The 15,758-nt window shown below is 44.7% G+C and overlaps 1 protein-coding gene across 1 annotated transcript in view; it reads right to left on the bottom strand.

The window, feature by feature from the left end:
* The window catches only part of ACO2 (aconitase 2), a 40,396-nt gene that overhangs the window by 13,297 nt on the left and 11,341 nt on the right, over positions 1–15,758 (bottom strand). Inside the window, exons 4-15 of the mRNA XM_054988460.1 lie at positions 8,707–8,799; positions 8,278–8,436; positions 7,966–8,116; positions 6,909–7,013; positions 5,921–6,012; positions 5,376–5,481; positions 4,710–4,867; positions 4,537–4,610; positions 3,618–3,729; positions 2,847–2,969; positions 2,253–2,408; positions 603–794 (exon numbers count right to left, since the gene is read on the bottom strand). Coding sequence (XP_054844435.1) covers positions 603–794; positions 2,253–2,408; positions 2,847–2,969; positions 3,618–3,729; positions 4,537–4,610; positions 4,710–4,867; positions 5,376–5,481; positions 5,921–6,012; positions 6,909–7,013; positions 7,966–8,116; positions 8,278–8,436; positions 8,707–8,799 — 1,521 coding nt within the window. The remainder of the gene's footprint in view (positions 1–602; positions 795–2,252; positions 2,409–2,846; positions 2,970–3,617; positions 3,730–4,536; positions 4,611–4,709; positions 4,868–5,375; positions 5,482–5,920; positions 6,013–6,908; positions 7,014–7,965; positions 8,117–8,277; positions 8,437–8,706; positions 8,800–15,758) is intronic.

The following is a 15,758-nucleotide window of genomic DNA, read 5'->3' as shown; positions in this document are numbered from 1 at the left end:
GTTAATGAATAAATAAGTAATACATAATGAAGTAGATGAATAAATAAGAAACTTGTGGACATATTGGGGGTAGGGGATAGAGGAGAGAGGAATTAACACTGAGCACAGACCATTAATTGCTGGAAGATGCCAATGGACTTTCGACATTTTTGAAGTTAAATGAGTGCTGTGTGAATAGGGGAGCTGCAGTCAAGTATATTACTGGGATATCTAAGAAACCATGAGTGCTAAATAGTTTCCATTTCCTGACAGAGCCTGTGAACTACCAGCAGAGTTCTCCATCTTTAGCAGGGGATTTGACTATGTCACTGGAGACACTGCCTAGCAGAGCCACTAGCTTCATAGCAGCATCTAGTGGCTGGAAGTAAAATGGCTGTTTTAGCCAACATACCTGCTAAAAAAGTAGGGAATGTGCAACATAGAACTGAAAGCAAGGTGGAGAATTCCCACATACTGTTTTATTGAACAGTCTTGAGAAGGTGACAGCATTGGCAGTAGTGTGGCCAAGTACTACCAAGGACCACCTACCTATAAATCTTTGCTATTTACCATCTCATGCACTGGACTCAAATCCTACTGTTCACGCAATAAAGAAGTCTCACCTTGTAGTAACGGGCTGTGTCGGGAACAGGTCCAAACTCCTGGGTTAATGCATTCCTCACTGAGTTAGACTTGTCATTTTCTACATTTACAGCTCCAATCAGCAAGTTGTTTGATATATTGTCCAGGTGGCCACGGAATTTGAGCCAAGGACCAGCTGCTGAGATATGGTCAGTGGTACATTTCCCTTTCACCTGGAATGCAAAGAGACATAAAAAGGAGTACTGCAACAGTCCCAACTTCTTTTCATTCTCAGGGACACAATTAACAATATTAACTGGATGCTTCTGAAGAAAGCTAACATGCCAGACAGACTGGGAAAAACCACAAGTTAAAATGGATCTCTAGTTGACAATTTAGCCAGGAACATGGACAATTCCATTCCACACATTTCGGACTTCTTAGCAAACACCCCTCCCCACCACCGCTCCAAGATATACCTTCAGTCCTCAACAAGCATCCATCCCTCAGGATACATAAAAATATATATGGTTGAAATTGTGTTTCAAATTGTTAACCAAGTATTGGTGGTACTTTCCTACCCTACAGGTTTACAAAACGTAAAACTGACATAAGTATTTTCTCACAGGCTGCAAAAGCAAGCAACAGGACTTTTGGAAGTTGACTTCTTCACTATGACCCAGTCCTGAGTTCCATCACCCTTTGCTTCATTTCTCCCTGCCTCCATTATTAATATACTAGTCTAGCAAGAGATTTAAAAGGCTTCAGTAACATATGTGTCTTTGCTCTAGATACAAAGGGGTTTCCCAGATTTGGGGGGGGGGGGGGAGTTTCAGAACTTACCCAGCAGAAATTTCTTGTGATGGTAGCTTGCCTCCCCTGAGGTGCTAATTTCAAAGAAACTGACATCCCTCTCTTGCTTTACAGATGAATGCTCAAGTGTCATCTATAAGCTGAAATTCCCTTAACAAGATTTGTTGCAGCTGAAAAAGGTAGGTTGGCTTGTGGGTGGGGAAGGACAGAAGGAAGCAGAAAAGGGAGAGATGCTATGGGAGCTTTCAGGTAACAGAAAGTGGAAACTGTAGGGGGAGGGGGAGAATTAGATGCTCTCTGGAGGTCCTCTCATTTGTATCTTCCTAGAACTTAAACTTGATTGGTTATCAGATTTTTTTTCTGGGCACAATTCAATATATTAGCTTTGACCTATAAGTTCTACACAGCCACAGGCCAGGTTATCTGTAGGACAGTTTGCATCCATAAGACCTTTACAGGTGTGCTCTGGATGCACACCTGTAAAAGGCAGAGGATACCAGAGCAAGGGCTTTTTCCTGTGGTGCTGCCCATTTGTGCAACTCTTTCCCATTAGTTGGACCCCTGGTGCTTACATTAATGGAAGAAGCTAAATACAGTTTTACATGGCCAGGCTTTGCTACTACATTTGATAAGAGATCCGTTACTACCTATTGTTACTGGTTTTTCCAGTGTGTAGCATAATCTCCGTTTTATTGAGGTTTTATTATTTTTGAAACCAGCCTGAGGACTTGAACCAAAAATCAAGGAATATTTATATGTAAAATTAATATTACATTTTACAAACTTAAACTACGTAAGTAAATAACGTAAAAACTCATTAACTGTAAAGGTAAGCATAGCCTTTTATAAATCCTAGTGGGTCTCCCTCCAGTGCCAACCTTGATGAGGATTAGCAGGTCTTCCAGATCTTTGCCATCCCATTTATCAAAAGGCTCAAGAAGCTGCAAGCGCTGGCTGGTAGAGCTCACATCCACATGCTGGCTGCTGCCATCCTTAGGGGGATACTGATAAGTGTCTTGTCCTGGATCAAACTCCTATAGGAAAGTAGGTTTCAAAGATTACCACTTGACTGAGAAAGACATTTCCACAATGGAAAAGACAAATAAAAAATATTCAAGCAAGGCCTCTTGTGTATTGCAGAAACACAAAGAAAAGCACCAGAAAAGTCTGTCCTCTGTCATTTAATGGCTCTAATACTTAGATCTCCTAAACTTCCTATTGTTGCTGTTCCTACTCCTTTATTTTCTTTCCCCATCTTTTCCCCTTTGTCCCACTAGACTATACCACCATCCATGTCCACAGAGATTACAGTCCATGTTCTGTAAGGCACCTCTTAGCACATTCTATTATTTAGATTACATACGTAGGGAAGTCCATAATACTGAACTGTTTCCAAGAGTTACCTTTTAATGATATTATTCCCATTCTTCATCCAGTGCTGACAGAAAGTTAGACAAAAGTAGGAAGATTACCAGTTTGGGTAGTTCATCAGCATCAGGTGCTTCAAGTTTGAACTTCTTGCCATCCGCTCCTGTCAGGAAGCCTGTCTCTGGGTTGAAGTTCAGAGTGCCAGCAAGAGATAGGGCTGTGACTATCTGGAAACAAAAAAATCAATTGTGGGTAAAACTTTATCTTATATATCTCCCTGTTATTTTATCTCAATGTCTACCCTAGTTTTATCATGATCTAGAACACAAACTAAATCACACTCACACACAGAAATACCCATTGCCGAAGCATAATTCTAACATGAAGTAGAAAAAAGGGATATTTCCAAATTCCAGAATCACCCTGATTAAGTCAGGCAACAAATCTTTTAGTGTTTTGTTACATTTTTTTATCCCACCTTTCCAATAGCTCTGGAGGTAGCAAACATTTTGTCATTATAACTGGCGTATAAGATAGGTTAGGCTTAAAGTGTGGCTGGCCCAAGTTCACCACATGGACTTTGTAGCAGGAGTTTGGATCCAGTTCTCCCCAGTTCAAGTCCAGCACTTCCAAGCTGGTTCTAGCTCCTTGATTTCTAGGGAGAAGCTAATTTCAGAGAGTTGTGGCCCAAAGTTTCATTAGCTAGTGTCTGTGCACTAGGACAACATTTCCAACTCCCTGCCCAAGTCACAAGGTGGGAGATTTTGCATCTTGGGTTTTCAGGTTCCGTACAGGAATCACAACAGGACCAATTCTAAATTCCTTTGTTACTCAACCCAACTCTCCTCGCAGCATAAGCCTGACACATGCCATACCTCTGGAGATGTCACAAAGGCATGTGTCTCTGGGTTGGCATCATTGCGACCTGTGAAGTTTCTGTTGTAGGATGTAACAATTGTATTCTTTTCTCCCTTTTTGGTATCTTTCCTGCAGAGACAGAGAAAGAGCTATATGCTTGTCAAACCTAACACATGCTATGTCAGGCTATAAAATGGTAAGATGTGAAGCTGGAGAAGGCTCACTGGTAGAGCATCTGCTCGGCTTGCAGAAGATCCCAGGCTCCATCTCTGGCGTCTCCACTTAAAAGGGTCAAGTGGTAAGTGATATGAAAGGCCTCAACCCAAGATCATGGAGAGCTCAGCCAGTCAGATGATTAGACAATACTGACCCTAATGATCTGACTAAGTACAGGGCGGCTTCATGTGCTTGAATTGCCACAAACAGGCACTGTGATCTACCCGTAACCGATTAAACCCTTTCCTCTGTAGCCTAGAAGGGTTTTTGGATGAACTGGCTAGTCAAAAATGTGATCCAGATTTGTTTTAAGGGCCTTTGGCAACTCAGAAGAAAAATATTCCTAAAGATAAGCAGCCTACATCCATGTCCTGTAATCTGCACAGCTGCTTTCTGAACTCAGAGTTAATCACATTAGCAGTAGTCACACATCATTAGAGGTCACCTATCTTGAGGAATACAATATTATAAAAATGCAATACAATATTATAAATGGCAGACATGCATACAATATTATAAAATGGCAGACATGCATACAAACACTAATTCATTTGGGACTTCAGCAGCAGGAAGGAAATTTGTGGCTTGCAAACACTGTTTTTATATTGGAATTAATGTAAGCATTTCATTTCCCATTTATTTAAAAAAATAGAGAGTATATGTACATTTTCATAAAAACCAAGTTCATTAACACAGCAATTTTTCCGTTTTCAACCTTACCTGTCCCACTGGCCTATGCATGGCCCACATGCATTGGCAAGAACCACTCCACCAACATCACGCAGGATTTTTGCCTGAGGTGAAAAACAGATTTAGCTAATAGAAAAAATATCAGTGACCCACATCCCAAGAAAAGGCACATCATGAGAAAACACAACTGTTAGAATACTCACATAGCCATCCCTTTCAATGGTGGCTCGGATCTGCTCTGAGCCAGGTGTGATGGTAAATTGAGATTTGCACTTAACCCCATGAGCTAGTGCTTGTTTTGCCACTGCAGCAGACCGACCCATGTCTTCATAGCTTGAATTAGTGCAGCTACCAATGAGACCTATGCAGATTAAAGAACAGAATAACCAAGTTAGTACTAGACTCATCAATGTTCAGGACCAGCCTCTGCCCTAGTTGAAGTTTAACATAGGTACTTAATTTTCTAGGGTCAGAAGAGCTATCAAAACACATAGTATCTTTAAACTCTAGCACTGCAGAGCAACCAACAATGAAGCAAAACCAACTCATGTTCCATGATACCAACATGGGATTAAAAAGTTCAAGCATGTTCCTTAGGGAACAGGGGGACAAGAACCATGGCAAGAGTGGTGAACTCGATACTCTCCAGGACCAGGTTTGTCACCATGAGCTTAAATATGAAGTCTGCATGTTATAGGCCAAGGACACCTGACTGCATCCATACAACCTGCTAGTTACACTGCGCTACCCGATTCTCAAAGCATTCTTCCGAGCTGAAGGAGGAGTGTTCTCTCTACTCTCAGCCTGGCAATAAAAGTGCTTACAACCAGAAACTAGAAAGTATTCTACAATGGGATAATGCTACATACCAACTCTGATATCAACTGGCCAACCCTTCTTTTGTGCCACAGTGCCAATCTCATCCACAGTGTGTGCCAGGTCTGGAGTAAACGGCCCATTGATAAGAGGCTTCAGCTTCAGGAGGGAAAAATCTGGTTAGTGATTACAGAATTCCTCCATTGCTTTATAAAGATCATAATACTTTCGTGGAACACAGACATTCTTCATCACTATGCAGCACAGCTGCCTCAGTTGCAAGGAGAAGCCCAGATCTAATGGGTGCACTAACAAATCTGGTGTGAGGACACTTAAGAGCAGGATGAATCCAAACCCATAAGTTTGGACTGGGTTGTTTTTAAACTAACCAAACACATAGTTACAAAACAAACTTATCTTATATTTTTCCTTTTTCCTTACTCCAGTTCAACTTGATCTGAATGCATTTGACAAGAACAATGTTGTCTCTGTTGAACTACATAAACACTTTGAATGCAGTACTGTGCTAAATATACCCTTTTTAGGTCCCTACCACATCTTTCACATCAGAGGATGAATCTGGAGAGCAGTCTCTCACCTCATTAAGATCAATTTCAATCAACTGGTCATAAGTGCAGCCAGGATCAGGCTTTAAATATTCTTGGAATTCATCTGCCAAATTAGCAATCTCTGAAATTAGAAATGAAAGAAATCAGGAAGTCCACATGAGAATCCATGATAAATTTTTCTTTGTACAGAAACAGCTACTTAGACTAGACATTCCATGTGTGTCGGATTTTAAATCTCAAATCTAGTTTGGAAAGATCAATAAAAAATATACTGATAAAAGGCAATTCAAGCCCTGCCAGAGATTAGCCCCTACTTTTTCATTACCTTTATTCAGTACCGCTCCAGAATGATCAACTTTGACAAACACATCAGTCCTGCTACACAAATTTAACAAGGCACACTGACTGCACACATTAAGTTCAACACTACTGCAGACTCTTGATACCTAGTGCCAGGGCTAAACCCAGTCCCAAGTAGAAGTTGAAGCTGCCTCTCACCACTTTCACTGATTTAGCACATACTTAGAGGATTTATCTTCAACTGGTATCTCCCTTTATATTCAATTTCATCCCAAGAAATAAATGACTTTTGAGGTTGGTTAAGGGACAAAAGACCAAGTCTAATTACAATCTTAGTTGTTTCCAACCCATCTTCAGATATTTAGTCTTTCTGCATGCATGAATCAATCATACAGAAAAAGCAGCCTCACACTATCAGCTCCTTGTATTGCAACTCACATCCTTTGAACAGCTTGTAAAGCAGCATGCTCCAAAAGCTGCCATGCCACTGGGTGAAGACTTTTCCTGAACATTTCTGGTAGGAAGTCAGCACCGAGAACTGAAGCAGGAGAGTTCCTTGGAAGTAGGCTGTTCACTTTTCCATACAGAAAAATCTCTCTTCCACAGGGAAGACAACAGCTGGGCAACAATGGTCCCAGCTTCTCTTACCCTCTGTATCAACAAAGGCATTAGCCTTCCACACTATTCTACCCCTTGACTTTTCCCACAAGTTCTTACCAGCCCGTCCAGTCTTCGTCAAATAAGTCTTCATCCGGTGATTGTAAGGGAAGATTGACGTAGTGGCACCAATCTCTGCTCCCATATTGCAGATAGTTGCCATTCCTTGAAGTGGCAGACAAGATCCATATCACAAGTGAGACAAGAACCCAAAGCATCAAAGCCATTCAAAAGCTGGTTTATTGCCATCTTTAAGACCACAATTTATCTTAGAAGTCTAATTCTATAGAACTGCTGTCCCTAGTCACAGCTGGCACTCCAGTCCTGGGACTGTAACTCAAGAATACATACTGTTCTGTTTAATGTACTGGCAGATAGCAAAGCTGAGGCTCTGGCCACAGCATGCTTGTCCCTTGTTATAGCTGTTGGATTTGATACACTGATGAACTGCACCAAACCAGTGCCATCTAATATCTGTCCAGCAGTCCTACTGAAGTATATTGACAGAACCTTTTATTTGGCTTATTTCCTCCTTTTTAGACTGAGAAGTCCTCAAAGTTGCTATAAGATTTTAAAAGTACAGCATTAACTTATTTCTTCTATTCCTAATATATTAGCCACCTGCTGCTCTGTTTCAGATTTTATTCTATTGATGGCTTCAGACTAGTAGTTGCTGGATGATGCATGCTCCAACCCCTTTATCTTAAGAGTAAGTATCTTTCATGTCCTGCGAATCAAGTACCATTCTGCCTCAGATCTTAGTCTGAGGTTCACCACTTTGGTATAAGTATCTGCTGAGTAGTGTGAGCTCCAAGTACTTTACAGGACTAGAGAACTTTAATGCCTTCTTGATGCATTGTTGGCTAAGGACTTTCTCTAGAATAATCCCCTTGCTTTGGATCGTTGAAAGAAGCATAAGCATGTTCATACTCTTCTGCAGCACATCAGCTTAGCTAATGTGACTCATAAAATGTTCTAATCTCACTCACCCTCAAGGTATGAAAAAGAAAATCAGGCCCATCAGTCAAATGAATAAGATACAAAATCCTCTAGTTGTTACTGTCAGCTCCCAAAGCTTCCAGGCCACATTACCAGAGATGTGGTGGTATTCCTTTACCTGTGCAGGAAATGGAGTCCACACCAGGTCCATGGTACTCTATGATGGCTCCTGTACCACCTTTCACAGTGAGGATGCCAGCCACTTTCAGGATTACATCTTTAGGAGAGCTCCAGCCTGACAACTTTCCAGTTAGTTTTACACCAATTACCTGAAGAACCATATAAAGTAAACATTAAGCCTGAAGGAAGAGCTTTTTTCAACAATCTGATTTTAATGTCCCAAGCGCCAACTTTCAAAAAGCAAAATCCTTTTGTTCCTATACCCCAGCTCTTTGCATGGAAGGAATATATATACCCTTAATGGTCTCACCTTTGGGCATTTGAGCTCCCAAGGGATTCCTGCCATGACATCTACTGCATCAGCTCCACCAACTCCAATACAGACTCCACCCAGACCACCTCCATTGGGGGTATGGGAATCTGTACCAATAAGCATAACACCAGGATAGGAATAGTTCTCCAGGATAATCTGAGGAATAGGTCGAGATATAATTAGACAAAGATCAGTATGACCTGAACATGGCAGACAGAATAGAAAAAGAGTTTGAGAACTGTTTTCTGGCTCTACCCCAAATACTGATGATCTGGATGGGCCTTCATGAACTGTCAAAGCCATATTAATCAGGGAAAGGAGGAGAATTTAAGCCATTAGAGAGCCATACATGTAACCTGTTAGTTTAAACTCTCCCATTATCTGATTTTCCCCTTCAATTCCTGCTCTCAGGATGGAAGCGTTTACCTGGTGAATAATTCCAGATCCAGGTTTCCAGAAACCAACTCCATATTTGGCACCTGCTGTGGCTAGGAAATTGTACACCTCTTGGTTAATGTCCTGTTTGCACACAAAGCATAGAAGTGAAGAGTTAAAATTTCTACCTCCACAAAGCTAGAGGTCAGCCACACCTCACAACACATTAATCCTCAATTCCAACGTATACATACAGGGCCTTTTTCTGGGGAAAGAGGTGGTGGAACTCAGTGGGTTGCCCTCGGAGAAAATGGTCGCATGGCTGGTAGCCCCGCCCCCTGATCTCCAGACAGTGGGGAGTTGAGATTGCCCTCCGCGCCGCTCAGCAGCACGGAGGGCCATCTAAACTCCCCTCTGTCTGGAGATCAGGGGGCGGGGCCACTGGCCATGTGACTATTTTCAAGAGATTCCGGAACTCCCTTCCCCTGCGTTCCTCCTGAAAAAAAGCCCTGTATACATGTAACAGGGTAAAGGGCCAAAAGGACAATAATACTGTCAGCTACTCTGAGTACGTTTAGAGAAGGAGAACATACATTTTAAAATAAAACATCTAGTTTTTTCATGCTTGAAAGATTACTAAATCCATTCCCCAGATGAGTTCTGCACCAGCCTTAACCTGCATGTGCATTAGACTTGTTTGATTTAGCAGGGCTGGCTCAACTACATAAGCAACCCAAATGATGGGCTCAGAGAATCAATGAAGTTGCATGTAACCCAAGAACTGCACTCCGGGATTGGTTGCCCTGTCACAGGGGATGCCCAGCCCTGAGCACAACTCCGACATAATGTGGTATAGCAAATATTAAAACAAAACACATTAAGTTGCCCTATTTTCATTTCAAATGTTATTTTCTTATTTCTCCATTGATATAGTAGTGTTTCTTCTTTTATTATATAGTACTTTCTATCCCTTAAATATTCTAGATTTTTTTTGCAGATGAGAAAAACTGAAGGTACAATCGCAATGCCTATCAGACTAAATCCTTTGAAATTGACAGGTCTTATTCTCGTTTGGAATTAATATCTTCAACAAAATTAAGCCTTAGATCTTAAGTGTTCTCTACTGGTAAAAGGCACCTTGCCAGCAAAAAAGTGTGTGTGTCTATTTTCACCAATTCCCAGCATGGAATGGAACCTCAACAAAAGAGGCAAGACGCTTCTTGAGTCCAACCCAGAAGCAGATGATGAAAGGGGGCAGGATTCTTGTAACTCCCAAAATGATCACCTAGAGCAGAATATTTCATGCTCAGAAGGAAAACAGGTAATCTACATAAGAGTAAAAGTGAGGAAAATCGATGAAATGAGCAGTGTTTAACAGGAACATTCCAGACTAGAAGATTCTTGTATCAACTTTGTATAGGAGGTACAAAGTGAGGAACATCGCTTCTAATGTTGAGACTGCTCACCCTTAAGGATAGTCAAGCGTGCTAAGAAGACAGTCAGTTCCATATGGTATACAGATAAAACAAATTTGCACACAACTGCTTGTTGTGCCTTCTTCCATAATTAAAATTAATCTGTGCAACACCCCTCTTCCTAGTCCCTATCCTTAGGAAAACTCAGACAGCATCCATTCTGGTTTCTGAAATTTTTTAGCTGTCACCAGCCTACTCAGATTATGTTCAAAGTATTAAGCACTAGAAATCTGCTTTTTTTATTTAAAGAAAACCCAAATGGCACCTGTAATTTTCAGCATGCTGAATTCTGTGCCCAGTACCCCTTCTCAAAATGCCACCATATGCCTGCAGGACACATACAACCTTCATATTCTTGGATAGACACAAACTGGAATACTATGTTTAGATGCCTTCTCACAAAGACTGGGAGAACTGATGAAGAAAAGAAGCAGAAAGGTAGAAGGGATGTTTGATGCATTAAAAAATCATGTAAGACTAGCCAGAATTTGCTTTAGTCAAACTGCAGCAATAGGATGAATTTCTTTCTTACTCTCTCCATGTCCTTTAGTGGGAAGTGATGCATTCATATTATGTGCAGAACTCTTCTTCAACTGAAATTTTGGGCCAATGCCAATAATAAAGTAAGCTATTTTTATTTCTACATCCTCTTATATACCTGTATAATACTAAACAGCCACCCAAGCCCATTTGATCCCTATAATTCCATGTCCCTTTTACAACTTGAAGGAGCCTGATCCAGCTAACAACCCACCCAACTGAACAGAGACCACCGGCAGCTTGAGAAACCCCCAAGTCATTGTATGTGACTGGTGCAATGTGTTCAACTTGGTCCGTCACAAGCTGTGCACCTTAAAGAATAACCAATTTATTTGCTTCACCAGATTCAGGGAGCTCTAGTCCACAAAACATGCCATAATACATCTGCTAGTCTTTAAGGTACAATAAGACCTTTTCGTTTTAACTTTTTATGAATGCATTTTGGAAGCTTTGAGGCTTCTTTATGGTTCTAGAATTATAGTTTAATTTAAGTTGATTTTGTTATTGCAATATTTGTACAGTTTCACCTTGATTTTTAAACCACTTCACACCAAGATCAAGTACCATATCGTGTTTGGTGCAGTGAAGACTCCAACACCAGTTGATGTAGCAGGTGCGGCAGCATAGAAAGTTGATTGTTTAAGGAATCAATTTGCAGTTCAAATTCCATGAAGGAAAGGAAAGTTGTCAGTTTGGCTGGAATTAAAGTTCCACATACGGCAGACTGAAGACTGGAAAAAGTCCCAGCATGCAGGGAAGCTAAGGGACAGGTATTCATGGGGTAAGTAGTCTGACATAAGGATGCAGAATAGGAAACTGGCATAGAAATAAATATGAGGGAAAGGTAAGTGGCTTGAGGAAAAGAGCAGGTGACACAGAGAACTGAGGCAAGGAGACCAAAATGTTTTCACAGCACTTAAGGTAAGGAACAGCCATATGTTATGCAGGACAGAAATGTTAGGAAGCCTGTCCAACAGAAGGCTAAAGAAAGTGCTTGCTAGATCTAAAATCAACAGATAAAACAGGGTTAACATGCCTGTAACTTGTGTTCATCGAGTTCTTCTGTGCTGACACACATGGGGACTGCGCAGGCGCAGGCCAGCCGCCGGAGAATTTTCTAGAGCTTCCATGGCTCCGAAGGGGCCGTTTGTCGCGCGCCTCAGCGACCGTTTTCCCGCCCAAACGGTCACGTGATCCTCCAGCGACCAACGGCCCCTTCCCTCAGTTCTCCCTTGCCGCCGCTTGACCAACACACTTCAGCCATAACACCTTAAAAACACCAATTCCCGTTACAGCCATCACAATATCGTGCATTGGAGTTCACAGCGGGGTAGGAGGGAGGGTTGTGTGTCAGCACAGAAGAACTCGATGAACACAAGTTACAGGCATGTTAACCCTGTTTTCATCTTCGTTCTTCTGTGCCTCCACACATGGGAGTGTACCAAGCTTCACACAATAAGGAAGGCGGGGGTGAAGTCCAACACAATTTTATTAAGCAAACAAGAACAACAATAAATAGATATGCATATATACATCTATGTAAAAATACTGTGTAAGGACACATAAATACTCAATATTTACATATATACACACCCCCAGGTACATATATACACTTTCACTCAAGGGTACCCAACAGGTACGCCAAGAAAGTCATTCCAAAACTCCCTCAGGAAAAAAGGGAGTGTAAGACAGCCTTGGCCACAGATACATCCTGCTCCGCATTGACATCAACGGCGTAATGCCTGATAAAAGTGTCTGCAGAGGACCATGTGGCTGCTTTACAAATGTTAACCAGGGGCACCCCCCTGAGGAGTGCCGAAGAGGATGCTTGGGACCGCGTGGAGTGGGCTCTGACATGAAGCGGGCAAGCCACCCCTGCCAGGGAATAGGCCTTGCTAATGGCCGTCACAATCCACCTAGACAGGGTCTGTGAGGAAGCCCTGCTACCCTTGTCCTTGGCCCCAAAACATACAAACAGGTGAGGACTGGAACGGAATCCCTTCGTCTTATCCAGGTAAAAGGCTAGGGCCCTCTTCAAGTCTAGGGAATGGAGGGCCTTTTCCCCCTTAGAGGAAGGTTGAGGAAAGAATGCAGGCAGTGAGATATCCTGCGAGAGGTGGAAGGCGGACACCACCTTGGGCAGGAACCCGAGGCAGGGACGCAGGACCACCTTGTTGGGATGAAACACAAGAAAGGGAGGGTCAGACCGCAGTGCAGACAGCTCACTGACCCTTCTGGCCGATGTGACGGCCACCAAGAATGCTACCTTGTAGGATAGCATATCCAAAGGGCATGTAGCCATAGGTTCAAATGGAGGCAACATGAGACGTGAGAGCACCAAGGACAGCGACCACTGAGGCACTGGCGCCGACACAGGTGGGTAAAGATTGTACATGCCCTTAAGGAACTGGCGGGATTGTGGGTGAGAAAACACCGTAGCACCCTCAACTCGGGCGTGAGCAGCTGATATCGCTGCCAAGTGTACCTTGAGGGAGGACACCTTCAAGCCCAGGCCACGCAAGTGGCACAAATACTCGAATACAACCCCCAAGGGACTGCTGTCAGGCACCACTCCTCTGGCAAGTGCCCAGAGCTCAAACCTGCGCCACTTGGCCGCATAAGCGCGCCTAGTGGATGGCCGACGAGCATTCAGGAGGACCCTCTGTACCTCGTCAGTAAAGCCTACAGGGGAGGAACGATCCGCCAAGCCGTTAGGTGCAGCTTCTTGGGATCGTGGTGGACTAGGCTCCCGTTTAGGAGAAGGTCTTGCCGAGGGGGCAGACTCACATATGCCCGTTGGGACATTCGCAGGAGCTTCGGGAACCAAACCTGCCGTGGCCAGAAGGGGGCCACTAGGATGCAGTCCGTCCCGTCCTCCTCTATCTTGCACAGGACCCTGGGAATCAAGGGGAACGGAGGAAACATGTAGTGCAAGCCCTGCGTCCACGTAAACTGGAAGGCATCCCCAATAGAGAGGGGGTCGCTCCCTGCCCTGGAACAGAACGTGTGGGCCTTGGTGGTCGCCGCAGTGGCGAACACGTCTATCACTGGATGACCCCACATCTGGAAGATCGGCCCAACGCACTCTACGTTCAGTTCCCACTCGTGGTCCAGTAAAGGGACCCTGCTGAGGGCATCTGCCCGGGCATTGTCTGACCCAGCCACGTGTATAGCACGGAGCGACACGCCGTTCTTGATAGCCCACTGCCAAGTGAGTGTGGCTTCCCGGCACAGGGCCATGGACACTGTGCCCCCCTGCTGATTCACGTAGTACATGGCAGTCGTGTTGTCCGTCTGCACCAACACCTGACGATTTCTCAGCAGTGCTGTAAGAGACACAAGTGCGAAACGAATGGCCCTTAGTTCAAGCACATTGATATGGAGGGTCTTTTCCCTGTCAGACCAGACATCTTGCACAGACACATCACCACAGTAAGCCCCCCATCCCAACAGAGAGGCATCAGTGGTAACCGTGATGTCATGGTGTTGATACCCAAAAGGGGTCCCTTTAAACAAGTTGTCATCAGACAGCCACCAGTCCAAGGAGGAGAGGATGACCCTCGGGATAGAGAATTTGAGGGACGGAGGGTGCAGCAGAGCATCGTACCTCCGCACAAACCAGTTCTGGAGAGGGCGCATACGCAGCCTAGCGAAAGGCACCACAGAGGTGGCCGCTGCCATATGCCCTAGTAAGCACTGGATAGTGCGCACAGACTGGAATCGGTTCCTTTTAAACATGGACACTAGACCCCTTAGGGACCGAGCCCTCTCCAAGGGGAGCAGGGCCCTACCCTCCACAGAGTCTAACAGTGCACCAATGTAGGACACCTTGCAGTTGGGCACCAGCTTGGATTTCTCCAAGTTCACCAGGAGCCCCAGGCGTTGGCAAGTGCTAAGTACCAAGCCAATGTCCTGCACCAGCCTAGACTCTGATTCAGCCACGATGAGCCAGTCATAGAGGTACGGAAAGATGGTACAGCCTTCTTCCCGTAGGAAGGAAACCACAGGGGCCACACATTTAGTGAACACTCGTGGGGCAGTGGACAGGCCAAAGGGGAGCACCTTATACCGGAAAACCCTTTGCCGGTAAACAAAGCTCAGGTATTTCCTGTGCTCCTTCCGTATGCCCACGTGAAAGTATGCGTCCTTTAAGTCAAGAACCGCAAACCAATCTCCCTGTTTCAGCAAGGCGATCACAGCCGCCAACGTAACCATTTTGAATTTGGTCACCTTGAGGTAGGCATTAAGGCCCCTCAGATCTAAAATGGGACGTAAGCCCCCATCCTTCTTGGGGACCAGGAAGAACCTAGAGAAGAAACCCTTTACAGAATCCTCATAGGGCAATACTTCCACAGCACCCTTGGCCAAGAGCGACACGATCTCCGCATCCAGCTCGGCCATAGTGTTATTGACAGCTGTCAGGGGTGAACTGCATCTAGGCAGCTCAACGAACTCCAGCCCGTATCCCAGTTCAACAATAGTTAAGACCCATGAGTCAGATGTTATTGACTCCCACTCAGAGAGGAGTGGACTCAGTCTGTCCGAAAAGTCCGGGGATACGGCTGGCGTGACCCGTCAGTACTGCCTCCCGGCGCCCTGCTGATCTTTCTGCTGGGCCGGTTGCTGTGCCGGACGAGGCTTGAAGGGCCGACGCCTCCTCTGCTGTTGTGCGGGAGGGTAAGGCCGCTGCTGGTAGGCAGGATACTGCTGGTAGCCCGGCCGCTGTTGTTGGTATCTGCCCTGGTAATGGTAAGGGCCAGACCGGGGAGCGTACCGTGACCTGGAGGAGGGCTTGTCCGCTGGAGCCAGACCCAAAGACCGCGCCGTCTGCCTGTCCTCCTTTTTCTTCCTCAGGGTCTCGTCGGTGGACTTGGAGAACAGCGAGTCCCCTTCAAAGGGCATGCTCTCCACCCTGGAACGCACCTCTTGGGACAGGGCCGTCGACCGCAACCAAGAGTGGCGCCTGAGGACCACCGCCGACGCCATCCCTCTAGCAGCAGTGTCAGCAGCGTGGCTCCCAGCGTTCATTTGCTGTTTAGACAGCCGGACAGCCTCTGTTTGCAGCAGGGACACCACAGCCTTCTGCTC

The sequence above is a fragment of the Eublepharis macularius genome, chromosome 9 (assembly GCF_028583425.1).
Source record: "Eublepharis macularius isolate TG4126 chromosome 9, MPM_Emac_v1.0, whole genome shotgun sequence".
In the NCBI taxonomy this organism is placed as follows: Eukaryota; Metazoa; Chordata; class Lepidosauria; order Squamata; family Eublepharidae; genus Eublepharis; species Eublepharis macularius.
The sequence above is the reverse complement of the archived record's forward strand: the minus strand, read 5'-3'. Positions and strand labels throughout refer to the sequence as shown.